This window comes from Doryrhamphus excisus, chromosome 12 (genome assembly GCF_030265055.1).
Source record: "Doryrhamphus excisus isolate RoL2022-K1 chromosome 12, RoL_Dexc_1.0, whole genome shotgun sequence".
In the NCBI taxonomy this organism is placed as follows: Eukaryota; Metazoa; Chordata; class Actinopteri; order Syngnathiformes; family Syngnathidae; genus Doryrhamphus; species Doryrhamphus excisus.
The window spans coordinates 16,479,982-16,501,845 of record NC_080477.1 but is presented as its reverse complement, the minus strand read 5'-3'; the positions used below and the strand labels follow the sequence as shown (position 1 = coordinate 16,501,845).

Below are 21,864 nucleotides of genomic sequence, written 5' to 3'. Positions count from 1 at the left end.
ATCTTTTTTTATTTAAATAATATGTGCATTTTATTAGTTATTATGGTAAAACCCATGTTAATAAAGCCATGCTTAGCTACCGTGTGCATGTTTTAATGCGCAGTCACTTATATTGCTCTCCCTTATGAAACTTTGAAGGTAAGTGGTACTTCATTTGTTTTGCCCCCGTCCACCGTGCTATGTTTGTGTACACTCCATACCTGAGCATTCTTCACTACATTTTCCTATGCAAAGTACGATTGAAAGTGATGAGCAGTATGCTTGCTAAAGATGTGCGGTATAACCAATGTCATCATTTCTCTTGCCAGTTATTAATGATAAATGCCACATTACATGAGAAAAATTAATCCTCATGAACTACATTGTGGGCTGCACGGCGATCAAGTGGTTAGCACACAGACTTCACAGCTAGGAGACCAGGGTTCAATTCCACCCTCGGTCATCTCTGTGTGGAGTTTGCATGTTCTCCCTGTGCATGCGTGGGTTTTCTCCGGGTACTCCGGTTTCCTCCCACATTCCAAAAACATGCTAGGTTAATTGGCGACTCCAAATTGTCCATAGGTATGAATGTGAGTGTGAATGGTTGTTTGTCTATATGTGCCCTGTGATTGGCTGGCGACCAGTCCAGGGTGAAAATGAATGAATGAATGAACTACATTGTTAGTGAAAAACCGACAGCACGAGGAGGCTATCTGGCACGCACAGAAAAGAGAAAGACGTGTGTCCTTGTCTCACATAGGGATTGTGGACGATGGGCAACACTCCAGTTTTGTGACCCATGAAGCCCCTACGTAAACATTTGTTCTTCCTCGCTTGTCTCCAGTGGCTTTGGAATGCGAATAGTTACACATTTCAAGTGAAGCAGCAAAGTGAATAAAAAGAATCCCACAGTGTGTCATAACAATTGGCTTTTCTTTTAACTCCCTTTTGGTCGCACGGAAACAAAGAAGGCAAAGACTGGGAATGTCAGATGCCTTTAGTGGTCACCTGAAAAGCTGGAACTGGAACACTGAATATGAAGAAGTGAATTTTTAGCCATGGAAGGCCAAGTTTTGCCTGTAGCCGACCATTAAATATGTTTACATCTACGAGGTGATGCTTGACCCAAACTCAGTGAAACGTTGCAGAATTTAACAAGGCGCCAATGCATCAGCGTCAATATCCCCGGGCTTTGCTGTTGTTGTTTATGAAAAGCAGCACTAATATGAAAATCACACAACTATATTTACCTCCACTAAGAAACATTTCTCCATCAACATCAGGGACCAACATTAAAATCAAAAAGTCCCAAGACACTTTGTCCAAAAATGTACCTCCTACTCCTTTTTTAGACATGTTCAACTGAAATGTAACCACGGGATGTTCCTTAATGTAACATATTAATCATGTCTGAAACAAATAAACCATATCATACCATGTTGAAGACTATAGTGAAGGACATCTACAAACACCAATGACAATGCAAAGTGAAAAAATGCATCCTCAACTTTAGAATCACTTTTGGAAATGACTGACTTCATTAAAAAAAAGTGGTTATGGTTTTGGAATAGTTCAAGGCCACTACTATGCACGCTCTTATTACAGATTATAGTAAGGATAAATGCCTTTGACGTCGCAGAAAGGATAGAATTCCGGGATGTAATGACAGTTGTGCTCAAGGTTATCAGTGTCTATTAACCTTAGTTTGAAAACTTTCCATTAAAAAAGTGCATATTTGTGCTCCAAATAAAAAAAACAAATACGCCAGATGTAATAGCTCACCTGTGGTCTCGGGTGTCCTTTCACGATGCACTGAAGCACAAGCGTGTCTCCCTCTTTGATGGTGTAGATCCTCTCGCTGATGTTATCGTCTTTGACGTTGCACGCAGCGCCCGAGTGCACAATCTGGGCGTTGGCTGGCGCTGTGGGCATACACACAAACGGAAGAAGAAGAAGTGGAGGAAAAAGACATTAGAATTGGTAAACTCTTGAAGCAGGCAAAGGTGAAAAAATGCAAACTGTAAAACTTTTAAGTTTCTTGCTGAAATAATATATTCTATATATATATTTGTTCCTCAGTGTTGTTTCTCCAGCCTTCTGATTGACTAAAATGAGTTTAGGAATCATGCTACTTTGGTGTGCAATTGACTGCAAAGTATATGTATTTGTTCAGGACGTGTGAAGGACAGGCGACAGACTGTTTATATAGACCAGTATATGATTAAGGGTTTCCATGGTAATATTTCAAATCCTCAGAAGTTATTGCTTTAAATTAAATTACATGATTTTTAATGGCAATACTCAAATAGTCCATTCTGTCTGTGAAGTTTAAGTGGGTTTTCTCCGGGTACTCCGGTTTCCTCCCACATTCCAAAAACATGCTAGGTTAATTGGCGACTCCAAATTGTCCATAGGTATGAATGTGAGTGTGAATGGTTGTTTGTCTATATGTGCCCTGTGATTGGCTGGCGACCAGTCCAGGGTGTACCCCGCCTCTCGCCCAAAGACAGCTGGGATAGGCTCCACAATATTGTCCACAATGCATGAAAATGCAATACTAACTATCTTGAAATAAAGCACATGATGCATATTTTCAAGTTGACTTTATCACTACAATGCAAGTCCCCTAAAGGCCTCCAGTGACCTATGAAGAGCCCTGGCTTGCATGCAATTAGCATCAACTACCCTCTGAGGGGAGACAGACGACAGGAAGGGGGGAGACAAAACAGCGGGTGAGGAGGGAAAAAGGCCAGATCAGAGTGTTAACCCCCCCACCACCCCCGGACAGGTGCAGAAGTCGGAACAGCACAATGATGTGATTAACATCGATACACGCAGAGAACAAATCCTCACGGGTGTTCAAACAATTGTTATCATTGAACAGACAGCGAGCGGGTGGGTGGCCTGTTCACCTGAAAGCTTCAAGTCAGATCAACTGTGATGGAACGCCTCAACCCAGTTTGGGAATCGTGTGTCTGCTTTGCCAAAACAGCCAATACACTGACTTTCATTTTAAAGAAATGCTAATAAAAACTGTGGATTCAGGGGTGCACTCGAGACCTAATGTTCCTTATATTTTATCATCATCTCTGTCAAATATGATTACATAAACGCTCAGTGAGTTGCAGCCTTCGCAAAGAAAATACTGCACAATTTCACCTTTGGAGATTTTTTTTTAATATAGTTAAATAAGGTCAACAAAATGTTACAAGCACTTTAAAGTTAGATGCATAAGACCGAAGCCTGGAAAAGCATTAACTGTGACTGAATGTTCATTCATTCATTCATTTTCTACCACTTATCCTCACGAGGGTTGCAGGGTGCTGGAGCCTATCCCAGCTGTCTTCTGGCGAGAGGCGGTGTACACCCTGGACTGGTCGCCAGCCAATCACAGGGCACATATAGGCAAACAACCATTCACACTCCTATTCACAACCTAGCAAACCCACTCATGCACGGGGAGAACATGCAAACTCCACACAGAGATGACCGAGGATGGAATTAAACTCGGGTCTCCTAGCTGTGTGGCCTGCGCGCTAACCACTCGGCCGTGATTGAATGTGACAGAGATATAAATAGTATTGCGATATTCACATTTGAATGAATTACGCTCAACTGGTGAGTTAAGCATGTCAGCAACTTTACCTTTAAAAAATATTCAACTCGTACAGACAGAATTATTAATAATCAATAACCCCTTCATGACACCCATCCCAACAGTGTTTGCGATCATTTCCATGACTTTATCTGCAGGGAACTGGATCAGAACCAAGAGGTTAGGTTCCCTGCTTGAAGGGCATGTTGGTAGCAGTCGGTGTGGGAGGGAGGGTCATGTCTTATGTGTAAAGACTGCAGCTTTACATATGCCGCGTGCGCATCAGCATACTCTCAGATCATTTACATGCAAGCTTTCAAAGGACGGCGCCATTAAAAGTTGGTTGCGGACATGTACGGTAATGCTGTATGATAAGTTCAAAAGACAGAGAGCTGATATAAATGGTGAATAATTGTCTCCTTAAAGCTTATTGGCACGTCTGCATTAGTTTGCCTCTCCGGAGAGAGCGAGGTCGGACAGAGCGGCGCCTCTTGTCTGATCCCACCTCCGGCAGCTTGGCAGCTTTAGCTGTCTGATCGGCGGGAGGAACGACGGCGGAGAGAAAGACATGCAGGAGAAAAAGAAATGCAAGAGTGTGGGAAGACAAGAGGCAGGCGATGGAGAAAAAGGGATGAACAAACAACTTCAGACGTGTATTCCCTCTAACATGTATGATCAGTTTTTTTAGTTGATTAGCATGTTTATCCAAAAAAATCATCATCTACAACAGGGGTCTCAAACTCAATTTACTTGGGGGCCACTGGAGCTAGGGTCTGGGTGTAAAATAAAAAAAAAATAAAATAAAAAAATAAAATACAATTAAAAATAAATAAACAAATCAAGAATAAAGAAAATCAATCAATCAGTAATAAATAAATATAATAATAATAATAATAAAACGGCAAATAATAAAACCTTAAATAACCACATATAGTTGGTGGGTAGACAAATTATTTTTTTCAGATTAAAATGAACAAAGCATTATTAGAGCCCTGTAAACATGACAAAACACGACTATAGTCACATTTATACTCTTTTTATTTACAACATATTGCGCAACTGCAGGGTCTTGAGACACATGCTAACTCGCAAACTAGAGAGCCAGCGACCTAAACGGTAGCCTTCAAGTTATTTCCTTTAAACTTAAATAGCCAAAAACTTACCACTTCCACACGGATAGGGAGGATAACTATTAACAGTTATTTAACCTTTAACATGAACATTAATCAAACGTAATATTTTTTTCTGGGTACATGATACCATACAGCATCCATATCAAACATATTAAACTTTCATATCACTACCACTAGGGGCGCTGTTGATTCAGTGTCAACTAGCTGACTGTCTAAAAAGAGTGAAATTAACTTTGAAAGTTTTCCTCAAGTTGTCCTAACTTCGCTGAAGTCTCCCAGCGCCCCCCTAGGGTCGGCCTGCCTCAGACTTAGAAAACCACTGCTTTACAAATAACAATGTATTGTGGCTCAAGCAATCTTAAAAATCAATGACTGACATGTAAGAACAGCCAATGACATCGCAGTCCAACGACAATGGAAAACAATGGAAAAATTAATTGTTTTCTTTACTAAACATCCTTATTAGTAAATTTTATGACATCTATGAATTGCAGCATAATAGCTTCTCATAGTAGACCTTGTTGACATGCACTCACATAGCACAATCACAGTTGTACAACATTTGACTGATGGAAAAATAGCTTCTCAAAAGAAAAATACTTTCTTTTGGTTGTTCTGGGCTCTTGATCCATCTTGCTGTATTATTTACTTCCATTTGAAAAAAATCTTTTAAATTGTGTGACTATTGATTACTTCTTCAATAGCAACACGGTCCAAAGAACCAGGAAGAAAGGCTAAGGAGAAGAAAGCTAAAACCAGTCCAATGAGGTTAGAGGTTCAATCCAAATAAAGACAAAAATGGATCTGCATATTATTTGATCTTTTTTTTGTGCACCACTCTAATCCTCTTTCGTTGTGTATCTTTATAATATGTCAAAAACAAGGACCCCGGGCCGGACGTTGGACATCCCTCCCCTAGAAATCAAACATTTAGATTACTGTATGTAGTAAGTAAAATGTCATCATCACAACTTAAAAATGTCAAAACAGAAAGACGGTCTTGACCCTCTTTTATTATGTTATCATAACCAATAGGATCTCTGCAAATCCTGAAAATAACCAATCCTACACGGTGCTGTACATTAAGTCCCTCCTGTAAATAAACACTGCAAAATCTGTTTATAGACATGCATCAATTCCATTGAGCATAGCAGGCAACCATCACTCACTGGAAGATGCTGTGCAGGAATCCAATCCATTCAACTCTGTTCATCCATCGGATACAAAAAAAAAAAAAAGAAAAGTCCCATTGGATGCTGATTGAATATACATGGTTGGAAAAATTAAATGCATATTAGTTATGTGTGAAACAGAACAATCTGCAAAGAGCTGCAATGATTCATTGATTCCTCGCTGCCTGCCATGTTTGTTTGTGTGCACGAAGAGATGGGGTGGGGGGCAGGACATCTCTCTTGAAAACAAATGATGAGGTTGTTTAAAAACTGCTGGTTGTTGAGTGTGTGTGTAATCCTGACTGAAAGCGTCTGTGTGTATGAATGTATGAATGTATGTGTTTCGGTCCAGGAATTCCCGCAGAACGGAACATGACTGATAGGCGTACTTTATATGCTTTACTTTATGGGAGCCGCTTGTGCATGCATATGAGCTCTGTCTCAATTCGCTTCATTCACAAGAGGCTGTTGAAACACTTTGGCTCTTCCCCCTTGCGAGCACGATGGGAAAGGAAAGAAAAGTGTGGGCCTCAAACTGTGTTGATCCGACAAATCCGAGCTTCCTTTGTCGCATACCAGCAGACAGACAAACATAGCTGGTGTCATGACCCCAATTGAACCACCACAGCCCCTTTCATGATGGTTCAATTGGGAGCTCTGGATATCAAAACATGTGTGGTGCATTGATTTAACATTTGACCTGACTACTAAACAGACACTACCACACATTCAACTGCAAATTGTTGTGTATGTGCTGTATACATACTCGGCCTCAACTATAGACAAGTTTACATGAGGAGTTTTTCCTCTTTCCGAATGACTTTTACGAAAACAATGGTATACATGGAAAGGAATATTCCAGTCTCTTGTCTACATGCGCCGCTATAATCAAACAGAATAGTTTGAATGGGGCATGCGCAGTAAAACATAAACATCAACATCACGTGATATCGGCTTCCCCGAGTTTTTCTTTCACGTGTTGGAATAACTCCGTATTGCCAGTTTTTCATTCGTCCAGTCTTGAAATTTGCTCGCCTCCATTTTTAAAACTGAAGAACGTCTCGAGCTGCGTGTTACGTCAGATCTGAGCATGCGCTGAAAGAACGCACCCGGGATAAATTTAAACCGGAAAAGATCAAATTCAATCTTGCTAATATTTTATAATTAAATTCGAACATGTTTTATATAGATATATATTTTCTTTTTAAAGAAATCGAAAAGCTTTAAAATGCACACAGAAAGCTGCTTGCCAACCGCCAATAAACAACAGAAGAAGAAAAACACAACAAAGAACGCACCCTGACCACTTTCCATTTGAGCGGGTACAAGATACCTCAATCGGATTGGGGAAAGGAATATTCCACCCCTGTGAATCCAATTATATGTCCATTCGGATTGGCACTTTTCATTCGGAATGAGGTGTATACAAAGGTTACATTCTTTTCGTTTGAGCCAATAAACCAAATGCAATTTGAATATTTGGGTCCATGTATACATGGCTATTATTACATTACAGAGGATGCCGTGTTTGCTACAGGACTACAATCTAACTACGGCACTGAGTTGTGTTTGCATATTTGGCCATGACACAAAACACAAAGCATCCAAGTTAGGTGCTGTAAAGCTTTCCACCCTCATTCCAAAAACATGCATATTAGGCTAATTGGTGAGTCTAAATTATGAGTGTGAATGGTTGTTTGTCTATATGGGCCCTGTGATTGGCTGGCGACCAGTCCAGGGTGACCCCGCCTCTCACCCAATGACAAGGGATTAAAAATTACAAATATTTTCATAAATTTACATCTAGTACCGGACTAGAATGCTCTCTAGAATCAATTCAAGAAATGTAGCTGACTTTCCTTTGGGAAGATTGCAAGGTTGTAGGAAATGGGAATAAAATCAATAGTATGAATTGATTGATGTATAGTGTCCAATTCAAGAGTAACACTGCTTATGTAAAATAGTGTAAGATGTCAATTTATTATTATTATTTACATAATAAGAGAGCATAATAATCAAAAATAAGAGAGCATTTCCAACGGGATGTACACAAAAACAAAAAGAATCAAATACTGTTGTTCAATTACAACCCATAAAGCCATGATTAAAAATAGTTTCCCAGAACTCCAAGCAATTTTCCCAGCTCGGTGGAGGTCTAACTGGGATTTGGAAAGGCTGTGGGTTAAACAAAGGCTTACAGAATGTTTTATTCCCAGAAATTGTAATCCATGACAATAAATCCACTCATATAATGCTGATCAAATCAAGGTTACACCCTGGGACCAAACAGAGGAGCCATTGTAGCAAATGTAAGTCATATCTTCATCATCCAGTGGCTGAATGAAGCAACATCAAAACTTTGGACAAACTGAACTTTTACTTGAACATGGGTGCTGCCGCTCCTCCAGGATGTAAAAGATAAAGCAAGGCAGCGTCAAAGACATGAGAATGACTTAGATCTTTGGCGAATAGAAGATGAAGATGTGAGGAGAACAAGGAGTGGGAGGAAGATGAGCAAGGAAGTGAAGAGGATGAAGATTGAAAAAAAAAAAAGTACAATCCACAATGTCTGTAGGTGTTAAGCATGCTGGCTTTGATTATGAATACATTCAGGCTAGGCAGGAAGTACATGCAAAGACAGTATTAGGTTGTTAATTAATGTAAATGTAATAAGATGAACCAAAGCACACAGTAAAACACAATAAGGTACAATAGGTTCAAGAAAAGAACATGAAATGTCACATCTCAGTAGGGTATTAGGAGCAGTTCAAAAGGTTAGATGTGGTCTCAGCTCGGCCTGTGACCATAATCAATAAATCAAAAGGAAAATAAATTATAACGCCCTCAATAAATTGACATGTGTATGTACATATGTGTGTGTTTCATAGACTTGTTTCTCTGTACCACACAGGCTGGATGACAAGAGGGTTCACTCTGCATATGTCTGTACACATTGGTTCTATATTGGAATGAATGGAGGGATGAGTGAACCAATAAGTTCCAGATCAATAAGTGATAAGTGAATTTCTGCTAAGTAAGTTTCATTACGACCCGAGTGGTTAGCACGCAGGCCTCACAGCTAGGAGACCCGAGTTTGATTCCACTCTCGGCCATCTCTGTGTGGAGTTTGCATGTTCTCCTCACGCATGTGTGGGTTTTTTCCTCCCACATTCCAAAAACATGCTAGGTTAATTGGCGACTCCAAATTGTCCATAGGTATGAATGTGAGTGTGAATGGTTGTTTGTCTATATGTGCCCTGTGATTGGCTGGTGACCAGTCCAGTGTGTACCCCGCCTCTCGCCCGAAGACAGCTGGGATAGGCTCCAGCACCCCAAGCAATAAGCATTAGAAAATGAATGAATGAAAAGTTCCCTTACTAACTACTGTAATATTTTGGTTGTTAGAGCATAAAAAGCCTGTGTATGACCTTCTAAATATGTTTGTAACATTATGAGAGCCCTCTATACATGAAATAACAGACTCACACGTTGCTACGGGACAGTTTTTTTATGTTTTGTTTATGTTTTTTCCTGGACCTAGTGACCAGTGTAGAATACTACCTATCATGTATATGACTGCATCTTCGGAATGCGTCATATGTGAATTTGCATTGAAAATAATATGTAAAAATCACTTAATCACAACATTAGTCTTATTGTTTGTAAAATATTGTGAACTCCTATTTGATTCTCGCACTTCCTGACCTGAGCAGAAAGCTGACCAATAGCAACAAACAAGAAAACAAAACACAGGTACTAATACGACATGAGAACTTAGTTGGCCACTCAGGTATCACATAGACTAGATTTAGTGATAGCCTTTAGCTACCTGGCCCATCCTGAGTCGTACATTGTCCAAAATGAACAATGTTCTTCCTCATTAGTTGTTTACCTCACCAACATTAAATTAAACTGAATGAAACTCTTTACTGAAGACATGACTGCATTTAATGAGAAATGACAACCCCTTGTTGTGTAATTGTGATGTTGCTTATATTACACTTTTACATCTCCTGCTATGTTATATTCTCCCGTGGGTCCTCTCAGTTGTGAGAAATAAGAGGACACAGGACAAACGAGCAGACTAGAACCATTAAGCGAGTGTTCCCATTTGCTCTCTTACAAAATTCCCACCAACCTCTGGATGTCTCAGAGCATCTGGTATCAAGACGCAATGATGTGCACATAAGACAGAAGATATAAACAGCTGGTGAAGAGATTCAAAACCACAGCATAGGTTGAACTCTCTATTTTGGGTATGTGTGCGTTGAGCCATATGCCACCCAAACCTCCTTAAGGTGGAACATATGGTGATTCCGTAGCTCGGGTATGATGAGGATAGACACGGAAGAATTGTCCATTTTCCATGACTGTTCCCGTGAAGAAGAGGAAAGTGGAGGCGGCTGAGGCCAACAGGAAGATAACCTCGGGATGACAGGAAGGGAAGACTAGAAGGGGCGTAAGAGGCACTTTATTTCGGAGGCAAGATGTGGGGATATAGCACGGAGGTCATGAGGCCTGCATCATCTGTCTTGCCTGGCTGTCGACATGACCTAATTCTACTCCACCATAATACGGCAACTCATTTTTAATGACACACACGGAAGTGGATAACGAGGATGAGTGCATGAGGGAAAGGAAAACGCAAGGAAAGAATTCTTCCTGTAAGTGCAGGAACGCTGAGGAGTCGTCCACCATGCAGCAGCGGTCAATCCAGGTGAAGTGGGTGGAAAGAAGGAAGATAAAAAGGATGCGGTAGAAAAGAGCGTGAGTAAAAGGTCAGCGTGTGTGGATGGGAGAGGAAGAGGCGTTGGAGGATTGGATGTTAGGTCAACTTCAAAGATGGCGTGACAACGTAGATGAGGTCCAATAGTAGGGGTGCGATAACCTAGAATAATTAAGTGCTATGCTCGTGGTTAGTTCAAGGGAAAAAATCTAACCCCTTTTCTCCTGTCTGTCACTAACTTGTAAACAACTGTGGCGTTGATCTAGTGGGATTTACCACCTGAGGGTCGACGACTTTCGTTGAAGATTGTTGAAGATAACGGCTTTAGTCGATGAGCAACCCCTTGGCACGGTTTGTACTTCTGAGCCGGATCTATTTTTTTTCAGGTTTTGTTAATAGTAGCAATGCTATATTTGGTAAGTCCAAATCTACAGGTACAGGATGTCAAGTTCAACTTTGAGTCATACTGTCGCTACAGTTAAGTATAAATTTTAAAAAACTGGTAGTCGGTATCCATGTTGAGATACCCCGACACCCCAAATTCACATACAGTAAACCTCGGATATATCGGATTCAATTGTTCCCACTGGTTTTGTCCGATATAAGCGAAATCCGTTATATGCGTATACCGGAAAATGTCCGTTTTACGCATATATCGGATTTATATCCGGTATATGCGTAAATCGGATTTTATCCGTTATAAAAAGGCACTTCCTTGACTATGTTTCCAATGTACCTGGACGTGCAGGCAACGCTGCAAACGCTGCAAATGACGTCGTATAGCGGCCTGTCACGATTCGGCGAATCGGAGCGCCACGATGCGGCCATCCAATATATGCGAGGGAAATTTAATGGAAATGCATTGGAACGGGACTGGAGATTTTGTCCGAAATAGGCGAAATCCGTTATAAAAAATCCGATATATGCAATGAATTTTTATTGGAAATGCATTACAGAAAAATCGGTTCTTTTTTATCTGTCCGTTGTGAGCGAATTTCCGATATATCCGAATCCGATATATCCGAGGTTTACTGTACATGTATCACATATGTCACATCCGATGATGTGTAATTAACATACCATCAAGATCTAAAGTTGTTGAAGCACCATCAAGCACCATGTCTTTTCTTTTATGTTGCCCTTGTAAAAATGGTGTTTTCTCTCATATAACGGTACAATTCACTTCAAAGATTAATTTTCGTTATCCATCGTCTATGTTGCAATGAGCGCTGGATACATATTACCGGGTCTTTTAAGCTTTTAGTTAAAAAACTGCTGGATTTACATGCAAACACATCACTAATAGACTTGGAGTCTATTTTTTGCATGAGACGCACGTGTGTGCCGGTTGGTGTGAATTGCCAGACTGATTTCAAAGTGTATGACGCTTTGCTACGGGGTTAACCAACATCAACTAGTACAGGATCTATGATCTAAAATACCTACAAGATCCTCCAGATTTTCAAACATGACCTCAATACCCTTGGGCAATTTTGTCTTACAAATCAATAAGAGGCTTGGTGATTTCTGAAATGTTGGCAATTCGCTAAAGAAGGCTGGAATGACTCATGGATATTTGACCTTGGCTACCCTCGCCATCTCTGGGCAGACATTGTCTAATTTAAATAAAGTTTGTTCCTCTCAGTTATTACACTGGTGCGTAGTCGTGGACCCTGTATATGTGTAACCTTTCTGAACATAGGGTGAGCATTATCAGGGGTGAAATTATGAATTATAAACCTTTTCTTAATAGCAAGCTATGTTTTAAGTCAGGGTTTTTAAAAGTATAATGGTGCCTTGGTTAGTGTCATTAAGTCATTAAGAAAGTCAGACTCAAACTAAAACAATCTCTAACCAAGGTAGGCTTTTTAAAATTAATCTGTTAAAGACATTAATTTTATAGACAATAATTATAATTTTATAACGATGCAAAAATAATTACAAATGACAACTAAACATTTAACGGCACTTTTACCTCGCTTTGCAAAGAGGGAGGAGGAGAAGAGGAGGCTGTGCTTGGAGGGCAAGCCCTATTTTTCCTCCACCGTTATGGCACTCATGAGGCACTCGTGCAAAGTTTTACATAACAAAAATACAATACTACAAACAAGACACATGAGGAAATGAACATTTAACATAACTTCGGGGACGTCGAGTCAGTTGACTAAAGTCATGTAACAGCTCCTTGTTGATGTTGCGACGTGGTTATTTAAGTATCACGAGATTTTGTACAAATAGAACAGTTATTCATGTGCGCCAAATTGTACGCTAAGTACATTTTGGATGTAAACCAAAAAACGCACTAACCGGGGCGAATGTTAACCAAGACACAGCAGCTTGACAAAGTAAGGAATATGCCAAATGAATAGATTTTATTTTGTTCAGTTAAATTGCAATCTGGATCCGATCTAGATTTTATATACACACATAATTCAAATCCAGTAAGATTTGGCAGAAAATAAATGTAAGAATTGTCCCATTTCATAACATAAGTGTTTGAAAGTTTGGCTCATTTATTTAAGATGAGCACAATATGTATTAAATTGAGCTTAGCCATCATCAAAACCCCCCCAAATGAAATATGTACACCCATGCCAAGGAGAATCTCATTGGCGAGAAAATAAATATGACAAATAAAAGAAAGACAAAGTGTTAGATCAGTCAAAGTGACAGAAGCCGCAAAAACCAAGGTCTAAAATGACACAGTGAAAAAAGTGGCAGAGAATAACGAGAACATAGAGATCAAGTGGCAAACACGGTGGCTTATATGAGCCTGTCAACACAGCTCAACATAGGATATTAATATTAGTCTCACACATACCCACCGGAGCCACTTACTAATTGATGAACGCCGCATTGTTAATGTGTCACTGTGAATTCAATGCACACTTTTTTCAGCAAGTTTTAATGAAGAGTCGGTTATGACTTTGAGGCGAGACTTAAAAGCCGTGACACCTCGTGGATGTGATGGCAGATGGATATGTCATGATGGATGGAAGTTTTTTTTTTTTTTAATTCAGTCATTTAATCATTCTGTGGTTAGAACAAGATTAGCGACAATGGTTGAGTATTATACTCAAGAAAAAATCTAAATTGGAAAACAGATTAGATTACATGAAATGTCATTTGAGGATTTAGTTTGAATTGCATTCACCTGAAAGAGATGATGAGTGGTTAGCGCGCAGACCTCACAGCTAAGAGACCAGGGTTCAATTCCACCCTCGGCCATCTCTGTGTGGAGTTTGCATGTTCTCCCCGTGCATGCGTGGGTTTTCTCCGGGTACTCCGGTTTTCCTCCCACATTCCAAAAACATGCTAGGTTAATTGACGACTCCAAATTGTCCATAGCTATGAATGTGAGTGTGAATGGTTGTTTGTCTATATGTGCCCTGTGATTGGCTGGCGACCAGTCGAGGGTGTACCCCGCCTCTCGCCCGAAGACAGCTGGGATAGGCTCCAGCACCCCCGCAACCCTCGTGAGGAAAAAGCGGTAGAAAATGAATGAATGAATGAATGAAAGAGATGATATTTATATCTCCATGTCCATAGAAAACTTGCCTTTCATTCATACACAAACCATTTAAGGTCACTGATAAATCAACTGTAATTTTGTTGCTTACAGGTAGGAAAAACATATTTCATAAATTTCTCACTACAGTAGAAGTAGTATAAATCAGTGGGAGTACATGAATAAAAATGATATGATAAAAAAAATGATAAAAATAACAATTAGCATCTAACAATCTTCCCATTGTACACTCTGGTTCTCCCGGTCACGATAGGTAGGTAGATAGATAGGCAAGACATAACACTCACCTTTACACTCCTATTATTTTTTGTTTACGCCATTTTGAGCAACTCTTACATGCAGGCTAGCCGGCCGCCGCTTTAAGCAATGGCATGCTAGTTCATCTCCAATTTATTTATTCTAAACTTCAGGGCTTCAAGCGGAGTGGGGTAGAATAACAAAGCAAGATGCCACAAATGTACCACTTCCACACGTAACAGGAGAACTTGCCACGACTGACGGAGGAAAGGTAATGTCTCGTCAATGTTACATTACTGACTCCTACTGATCACAACACTACATATGACATATGTCTTTCAACATTTTTGACCAATAATCAACCAAGAAATTGATCAGTTATTAATTTTTCATATTTTAATATTAATATTATGGTAAAAATTGATTCAATTTGAATGTGTTTCAATTAGAGTCAGCCCCTCTGGAATGGATTAATGACGCTAACCAAGGTTCCACTGTACAAGTTTTATGAGCGACTACACCCTGACTGGCTGCCAATCAAGAACCGGGCACATCATCTAAGCTCAAGAGTGTGACGAAATGCATGCATCCCACTTCCCATGTTTTATCGTTTGACTCCCATCTCTTGCCACTTCCTTGCCTCTTCTTAATATACTCATCCAAGATGAGACTATATAATATCGACTACTCTCACACTTGCTCGGCTATGGCTCATAAGCTAGAAGTAATTAAGGAAAAAACACTCTCATGCGAAAACATAATGATGACATTTTTTTAATTATTTGGATAAATAACATTAATACTGTGTGCTATGTACCTGAAAAGCATGTCACTTTTTCAATAAAATATTGCATAATAACACTCCCTGCCAAATGGAAGAATATGATCTTGATGAAGTCTGAAGGTAAAAGAGATAAATAGAAGAGGATGCTGGGAATCAGACTGAATGTGACAAGCTTCCATACTACAATACGTGAGTTTAAAATCAATATGCCGTTTGATATTTATACCCTAGGAGCTGACTAAGGCGATAAAGATTGGTTCGCCCACAGTGGTACATATCAAACATGTAACACACCTGTCCATATAGGTATCTATACTTAATGCCCAGAGGGAAGAAGCATCTAGTGCTGTCTTGATGCGTTCAAAACATGTTTTTTTTTTTTTTTTTAGTTCATTCTCATTTCTCTGAAGAGATGACACAAACTCGACCACATTTGCAATACAAACTGTGAAATGCACTCTGTGGCTAAATGTATTACAAAGGCAGTGATTCATCGAAGATGTGTTATTTAACAGCACGTATTAAATATTCACCGGCAGCTGAGAGCAGGCAGTCTGGAAAAAAGCTTGTGGTTGGTGATGTTCTGTGAGATTTTTTAGAAATAAGAGAGAAGACTAAGGAAATAAAGTAAGGAAGAGGGTAAAAGTACCGATAGATGGATAAATAAAGCAGACACGAGTCTAGACAATGATAACCACAGCTTTATGATTGACTGGTGTCTAGTGTCAGCTAGGGATAGGTATACAAGCGGTATAAAATGTATGACTAAGATGGCCACAAAACTCTTCATACAGATGTGCTCTTTTTTCACATCACTATATATATATATATATGCTTTGGAAGGCACTGACCCGCTATACTGTCTGGCACTCACCAACACGGCTTTGAAGGTTCAGGGAGCGAGGTTTATTTACCGACATACACTAGCATCTGTTTCGCTCACCCCCCAAAACCTCACACTCATCCGGGTCACGGCACTAATGTAACCTGTCTGGTTCGACCAGCAACGCGCACCTTTAGAGTGAGAGTCAAGAGAGCCTTAACCATCAACTCAACACCTTGCACGACTTGGGTTTTTAGTATCATACACGCGCACATCCATACTGGCTGGCTGATACTGGCATCCATAAAACATATGTAATACAGATATCAGATATAATATACGAAAAATGGTACGGGAAATTAGTTGAAATTAGACGTTTTTTGCTTGATGCTGGTTATGTTCTCAACCGGCACGGTGTTAGTCGATACAATAGGTTGCACATATATATACTGTACAATAGAGGCAGCATTAATTATTCCTGGCATCCATAAAACATACATGTATTACAGACATCATATATAATATACGAAAAATGGTATGGGAAATTAGTTGAAATTAGATGTTTTTTGCTTGATGCCGGCTATGTTCTCAACCGGCACAGTGTTAGTCAATACAAGAGGTTGCACATTTATATACTGTATTACAGAGGCAGCATTAATTATTCCTGACAACCATAAAACATACATGTATTAAAGATATCAGATATAACATACAAAAAATGGTATGGGAAATTAGTTGAAATTAGATGTTTTTTGCTTGATGCCGGCTATGTTCTCAACCAGTACCGTGTTAGTCGATACAAGAGGTTGCACATTTATATACTGAAAAACAGAGGCAGCATGAATTATTCCTGACATCCATAAAACATACGTGTAATACAGATATCAGATATAATATACAAAAAATGGTATGGGAAATTAGTTGAAATTAGACATTTTTTGCTTGATGCTGGCTATGTTCTCAACCGGCACAGTGTTAGTCGATACAAGAGGTTGCACATTTATATACCGTATAACAGAAGCAGCAACAATTATTCCTGGCGTCCATAAAACATACATGTATTACAGATATCAGATATAATATACGAAAAATGGTATGGGAAATTAGTTGAAATTAGATGTTTTTTGCTTGATGCCGGCTATGTTCTCAACCAGTACCGTGTTAGTCAATACAAGAGGTTGCACATTTATATACCGTATAACAAGGCAGCATTAATTATTCCTCTGGATGTAACTTTAGCAAACATATCTAAAAGTATGAGCCCCTTAGAGCTCTCATCTTGTCATTCCAATACCTCTGTAGTTTCACTCTTGGTTAGACGAGTGTGTGTATGTGTGTGAAACAACAACTGACTCTTTTGAAGTCTACTCTCTCTTGTTGTTAAAGTGGAAGAGGATTGTTGAAAGCCAGAAAAATGTTTCCTAATTTGCTGAGAGGCGTTCTGACTGAATTAATACACCAGCGGCGGCGGTGGCGCAATTGATGCAGCGATTCTCATTGCAACCACTGTTAGTGTCATTGGGCACAATATAACGAGGTCCAATATATTAGGGAAATATGCCTGTATGAAGATAATAACGCTCAGTTTTTATACCGTATATCCATTATGATAATCTTTATATTGAACACATTTAAAAGAAGAAAAGAGGACAGGTGAGGACAGATTTCAGCACATCATAACGACAGAATGAATGAGGGAGCGATATGTGATAAATCATTCCATACTGTAAATCACATAATTACATCCAGGCACAGCCATCATAAAATAGTCTATAAGACGGGCAGATAGAGACGCAGGACATTGAAGAAATAAGAAGTGTAGAGCAAGCGATGTGCCGTCACTGAGTAAAATGCCACCCAGTCTGTCACATATCTCTACAATATTAATTACACCGTGCCACGCTGCTGAATAATGGAACAGTCCTATTTAACCAAACTGAATTATTTAGACGCTGCTTGGCCTCGTGTATATAACCGGATCAATAAGCAGCGAGGCACAGGTAATAAAATTCCGAAAGGAAACCTGGAGGATGACGATGGGGCTCACCTGCACTTCCAGCCAGCACCACACACACACATAACGAGTGTTTGGAAAGGTTGTGAAAATGTTGTATTTTCGTGTTAAACCATGCAAGTTTCAGATTGTGAGTTTTGTGCATTTGGAAGTGAGCCGTAAAATAAGTTTGGGATGGCTCTGAATGCTCGGTTTCAGAGTTTTTTCTAACACTGGCTCTATGTGACATCACAAGGAGCCGGGCTTGCGCTGTAGGCCAGATACGCTTTAGGACTGTCCTCCTCACAGCTCTGCTTGGCTCTGTTTACAGTTGTTATCTATGGCTCCCAGGAACTATTTCCACAAGGCAAGCTCAGGCAGAAGTGGTTGGAGTTGGTGATTCCCAGCAAGAGAAAAATATTTTCATCTGTCAACGGAATTCCACACAGGACTGTTTTTTGTGAACATGTATGTAAAACAACAAACTGTTGAAGCCAGAAGCAGCATGCTCTGGCCGAGAAAGGTGCATCAATGTCGGACACACTATGCCTGAACTCAGTAAACGTGGACCTACGTTCCTTTCCAAAGGCTTTATTCATTTATTATCAACTCCTATACCAACAAAATTAGAAAGTGAGGTTCAGCAGTAGTCCAAAAGTACGGTACTTGGGAGCGAAGTAAACAAAGCTGGGATAGGTGCAGATACTGGAAGATCTAGAAGGTTTTCTGTGCGAGTTATTGTGTAAAGCTGCTCTATCGGAGTCCACAACTCCAATACAAAGGACCAAAAACGTACCATAATAAGTCCCCTTACTTGACACTTGTTTGTTTTAAAGACAAAATGTGTGCTTAAAATTTGGAGTCTGTGGAGCCAAGCAAAAAAGTGAAGTAAAAGGGACTTGATCACAGAAATTTCGCAGAGAAAGGTGCATTGATGTCGGACACACTATCCCTGCACTCAGTTAACGTGGACCTGCGTTCCTCTCCAAAGGCTTTATTCAAGGCTTTATTTATTATCAACTCCTATACCAACAAAAATTAGAAAGTGGGGTTCAGCAGTAGTCCAAAAGTACGGTACTTAGGAGCGCTTGGGAGTGTGACCAATCACAGCAGAGTGCACCGTGGGTGAAATAAATTAAAAACAGATTTGGAAATTGAAGTAAGTAAAGCTGGGATAGGTGCAGATACTGGAAGATCTAGAAAGTTTTCTGTGCGAGTTATTGTGTGCAGCTGCTCTATAGGAGTCCACAACTCCAATACAAAGGACCAAAAAACGTACCATAATAGGTCCCCTTACTTGACACTTGTTTGTTTTAAAGACAAAATGTTTGCTTAAAATTTGGAGCCAAGCAAAAAAAAGTGTAGTAAAAGGGACTTGATCACACAAATTTCAACAACTTTTGTTGAGAGCTGCAAATGAATACTCTGAAAAACTGCTGAAAAACAGTGCATACACAAGCATTGTAGTCTAATCACAAATTTGCTGAGTCACACACAAACACACAACACAAAAGAATATTCTTGCTGTTGGTCGAGACTTAATGTTCACTTTGGCCAAAACGCTGCGCCGGGAAACAAGTTTGAGCCAATACTGACATTGGCTCACATTGCCATTGACGTCAACTGAATGCTTGTTTGTGCTCAACATTTCGTATACTTTAGTTAGAAAAGCCCAGTGAGAGCAGCAGTGTTTGTGTGTTGGCTGGACACGACAAATCTCCTCCTGACTAATCACCACTACCTTCCACACCTCCCTGGGAAATCGATGTAGGCAAAAAGTTAAAATACCTCATTTAGAAATAAATCAAACAGTAAAGAATTGTTAAGTGTTGCCTGCGATGCAGTTGTCGGGTTTGGTTGCAGAAGATTTACTCACTGGGAGTCAGAAGGAAGAGCGCTAAAGGCCAGGCAACTAGTCTACCACCGTATTCTAAATTCATGCCTTTGCCTCGTTCTAAAACGTATCTCTAAAACAAAGGCAATTAACTCATTCGCTTTCCAAGTTGTATTTATGCCTTTTTTTTCCAACCCATATTTTATTTTATAGTATACATTTATATGTCTTTGTTTATGTTTCCACAGGTGATGATGCAACTCCACACAATAGAAGAGAACATGTTCGGTGCGGTTCTATGCCCAAAAAAAATAGCCTCCAAACTCTCCATGTCCATATTTTGTGTTGCGTGTGGGGCTGCACGGTAGACGAGTGGTTAGCACACAGACCTCACAGCTGGGAGACCCGAGTTCAATTCCACCCTGGGCCATCTCTGTGTGGAGTGTTCCCATGTTCTCCAAGTGCATGCATGTTTTTTTTCCGGGTACTCCGGTTTCCTCCCACATTCCAAAAACATGGAATTGGTGACTCCAAATTGTCCGTAGGTATGAATGTGAGTGTGAATGGTTGTTTGTCTAAATGTGCCCTGTGATTGGCTGGTGACCAGTCCAGGGTGTAACCCGCCTCTCACCTGAAGACAGCTGGGATAGGCTCCAGCGGTAGAAAATGAATGAATGAATGAATGAAGAATGATTGTCTGGAATGGATTAATGGGATTTACTTAATTGAAGTATTTTCTATAGTAAAACTTGCCTTTTTTAAAGTCATTTTTGGTTTGAGTCGGAATTTCCGGAACGGATTAATTATTTAAATTGCAGTTGACCAAACAAAACAGCTTTCGTGTACATTACATGAAGATATCAAAAGTAAATCTAGCTGAGGAAAACTGGAAATATTCATACAGTATATGCACACGATTTGCTGAAGTGTATACTATATACTGTACATGCTTACATACAGTAAGTACCTATGGAGTAATTTCATCTTCACTACCACTGAGTTGTCCTATATGAAGGACACAGCCATTTCCAAGAAGAGTGAATGATGGTTAATGTAAAAATAAAAACGCAGTAGCGAGCTCTGCTTGAAGCCACAACAAATCTTGCGCATATGATTGACTGCGTGTCTTGAGGGCCGTGTAAACTGATCAAGGCTGATCTCAAGTGTGGCGTGCTAATCTTAATGTACCAAAGGCTAAAAAGCAATCTACCAGCCTTCATTAAACGCTCGCAAAACGCTAAATTATGCTTGACTATTTCCTTAGGTTACATCTCTCTGTACAAAGTACATTCAGTGCTTTTTCAGTGCAATACAGTTAATTACCTTATTAAATCCTCCGATGAAAGTACATCAGAACATTAACTTGGGTTTTCCAGCTGCTCGGGTTCCTCACTCTGGTGAGGTACAAGTTTGCGGTGGCGTACAATTCAAAATGATATTTTCAGGAAAACAAGTCTCGACAGTAACTTCATTCATACTTCATGATGATAGCGTATCTCAAGCCCTAAGATCAGCAGACAAAATATTAACATGTTTATTTTTTGTTGGATTTTTGCTGTATTTTTTCCAAATGCTAAGTAAGCATAAACTCATTAAAAGCAGTAAGAATGGAGAATGGAGTTTGCTACCTTTAACAGTAGCAAAGGTCTTTTCGCACTCGCGCCCGAATGTATGATTGTTTATACATCTTTATATAAAAACGGTGCTTAACTTGGTTTGGAATACAATTCAAAATTCCATCAACATTCATTCATTCCTTCATATCATCGGGCGAGAGGCGGGGTACACCCTGCACTGGTCGCCAGCCAATCACAGAGCACATACAGACAAACAACCATTCACACTCACATTCATACCTATAGACAATTTGGAGTCGCCAATTAACCTAGCATGTTTTTGGAATGTGGGAGGAAATCGGAGAAACACCAGGGAGAAGATGCAAATTCCACATACGTAGAGATGGCTGATGGGTGGAATCGAACTCGGATCTCCTAGCTGTGTAGCCCATTCAATCAACATGTTTTATTAAATTAACGCATGTGCACCATGGCAAGCCAAC

General features: G+C 39.8%; 1 protein-coding gene across 4 annotated transcripts in view; it reads right to left on the bottom strand.

The window, feature by feature from the left end:
* Positions 1-21,864, bottom strand: part of LOC131139827 (MAM domain-containing glycosylphosphatidylinositol anchor protein 1) — a 175,900-nt gene that overhangs the window by 125,509 nt on the left and 28,527 nt on the right. For all 4 annotated transcript variants that reach the window (XM_058089733.1, XM_058089736.1, XM_058089735.1 and 1 more), the window contains exon 3: positions 1,762-1,901. In XM_058089733.1, coding sequence (XP_057945716.1) covers positions 1,762-1,901 — 140 coding nt within the window. The remainder of the gene's footprint in view (positions 1-1,761; positions 1,902-21,864) is intronic.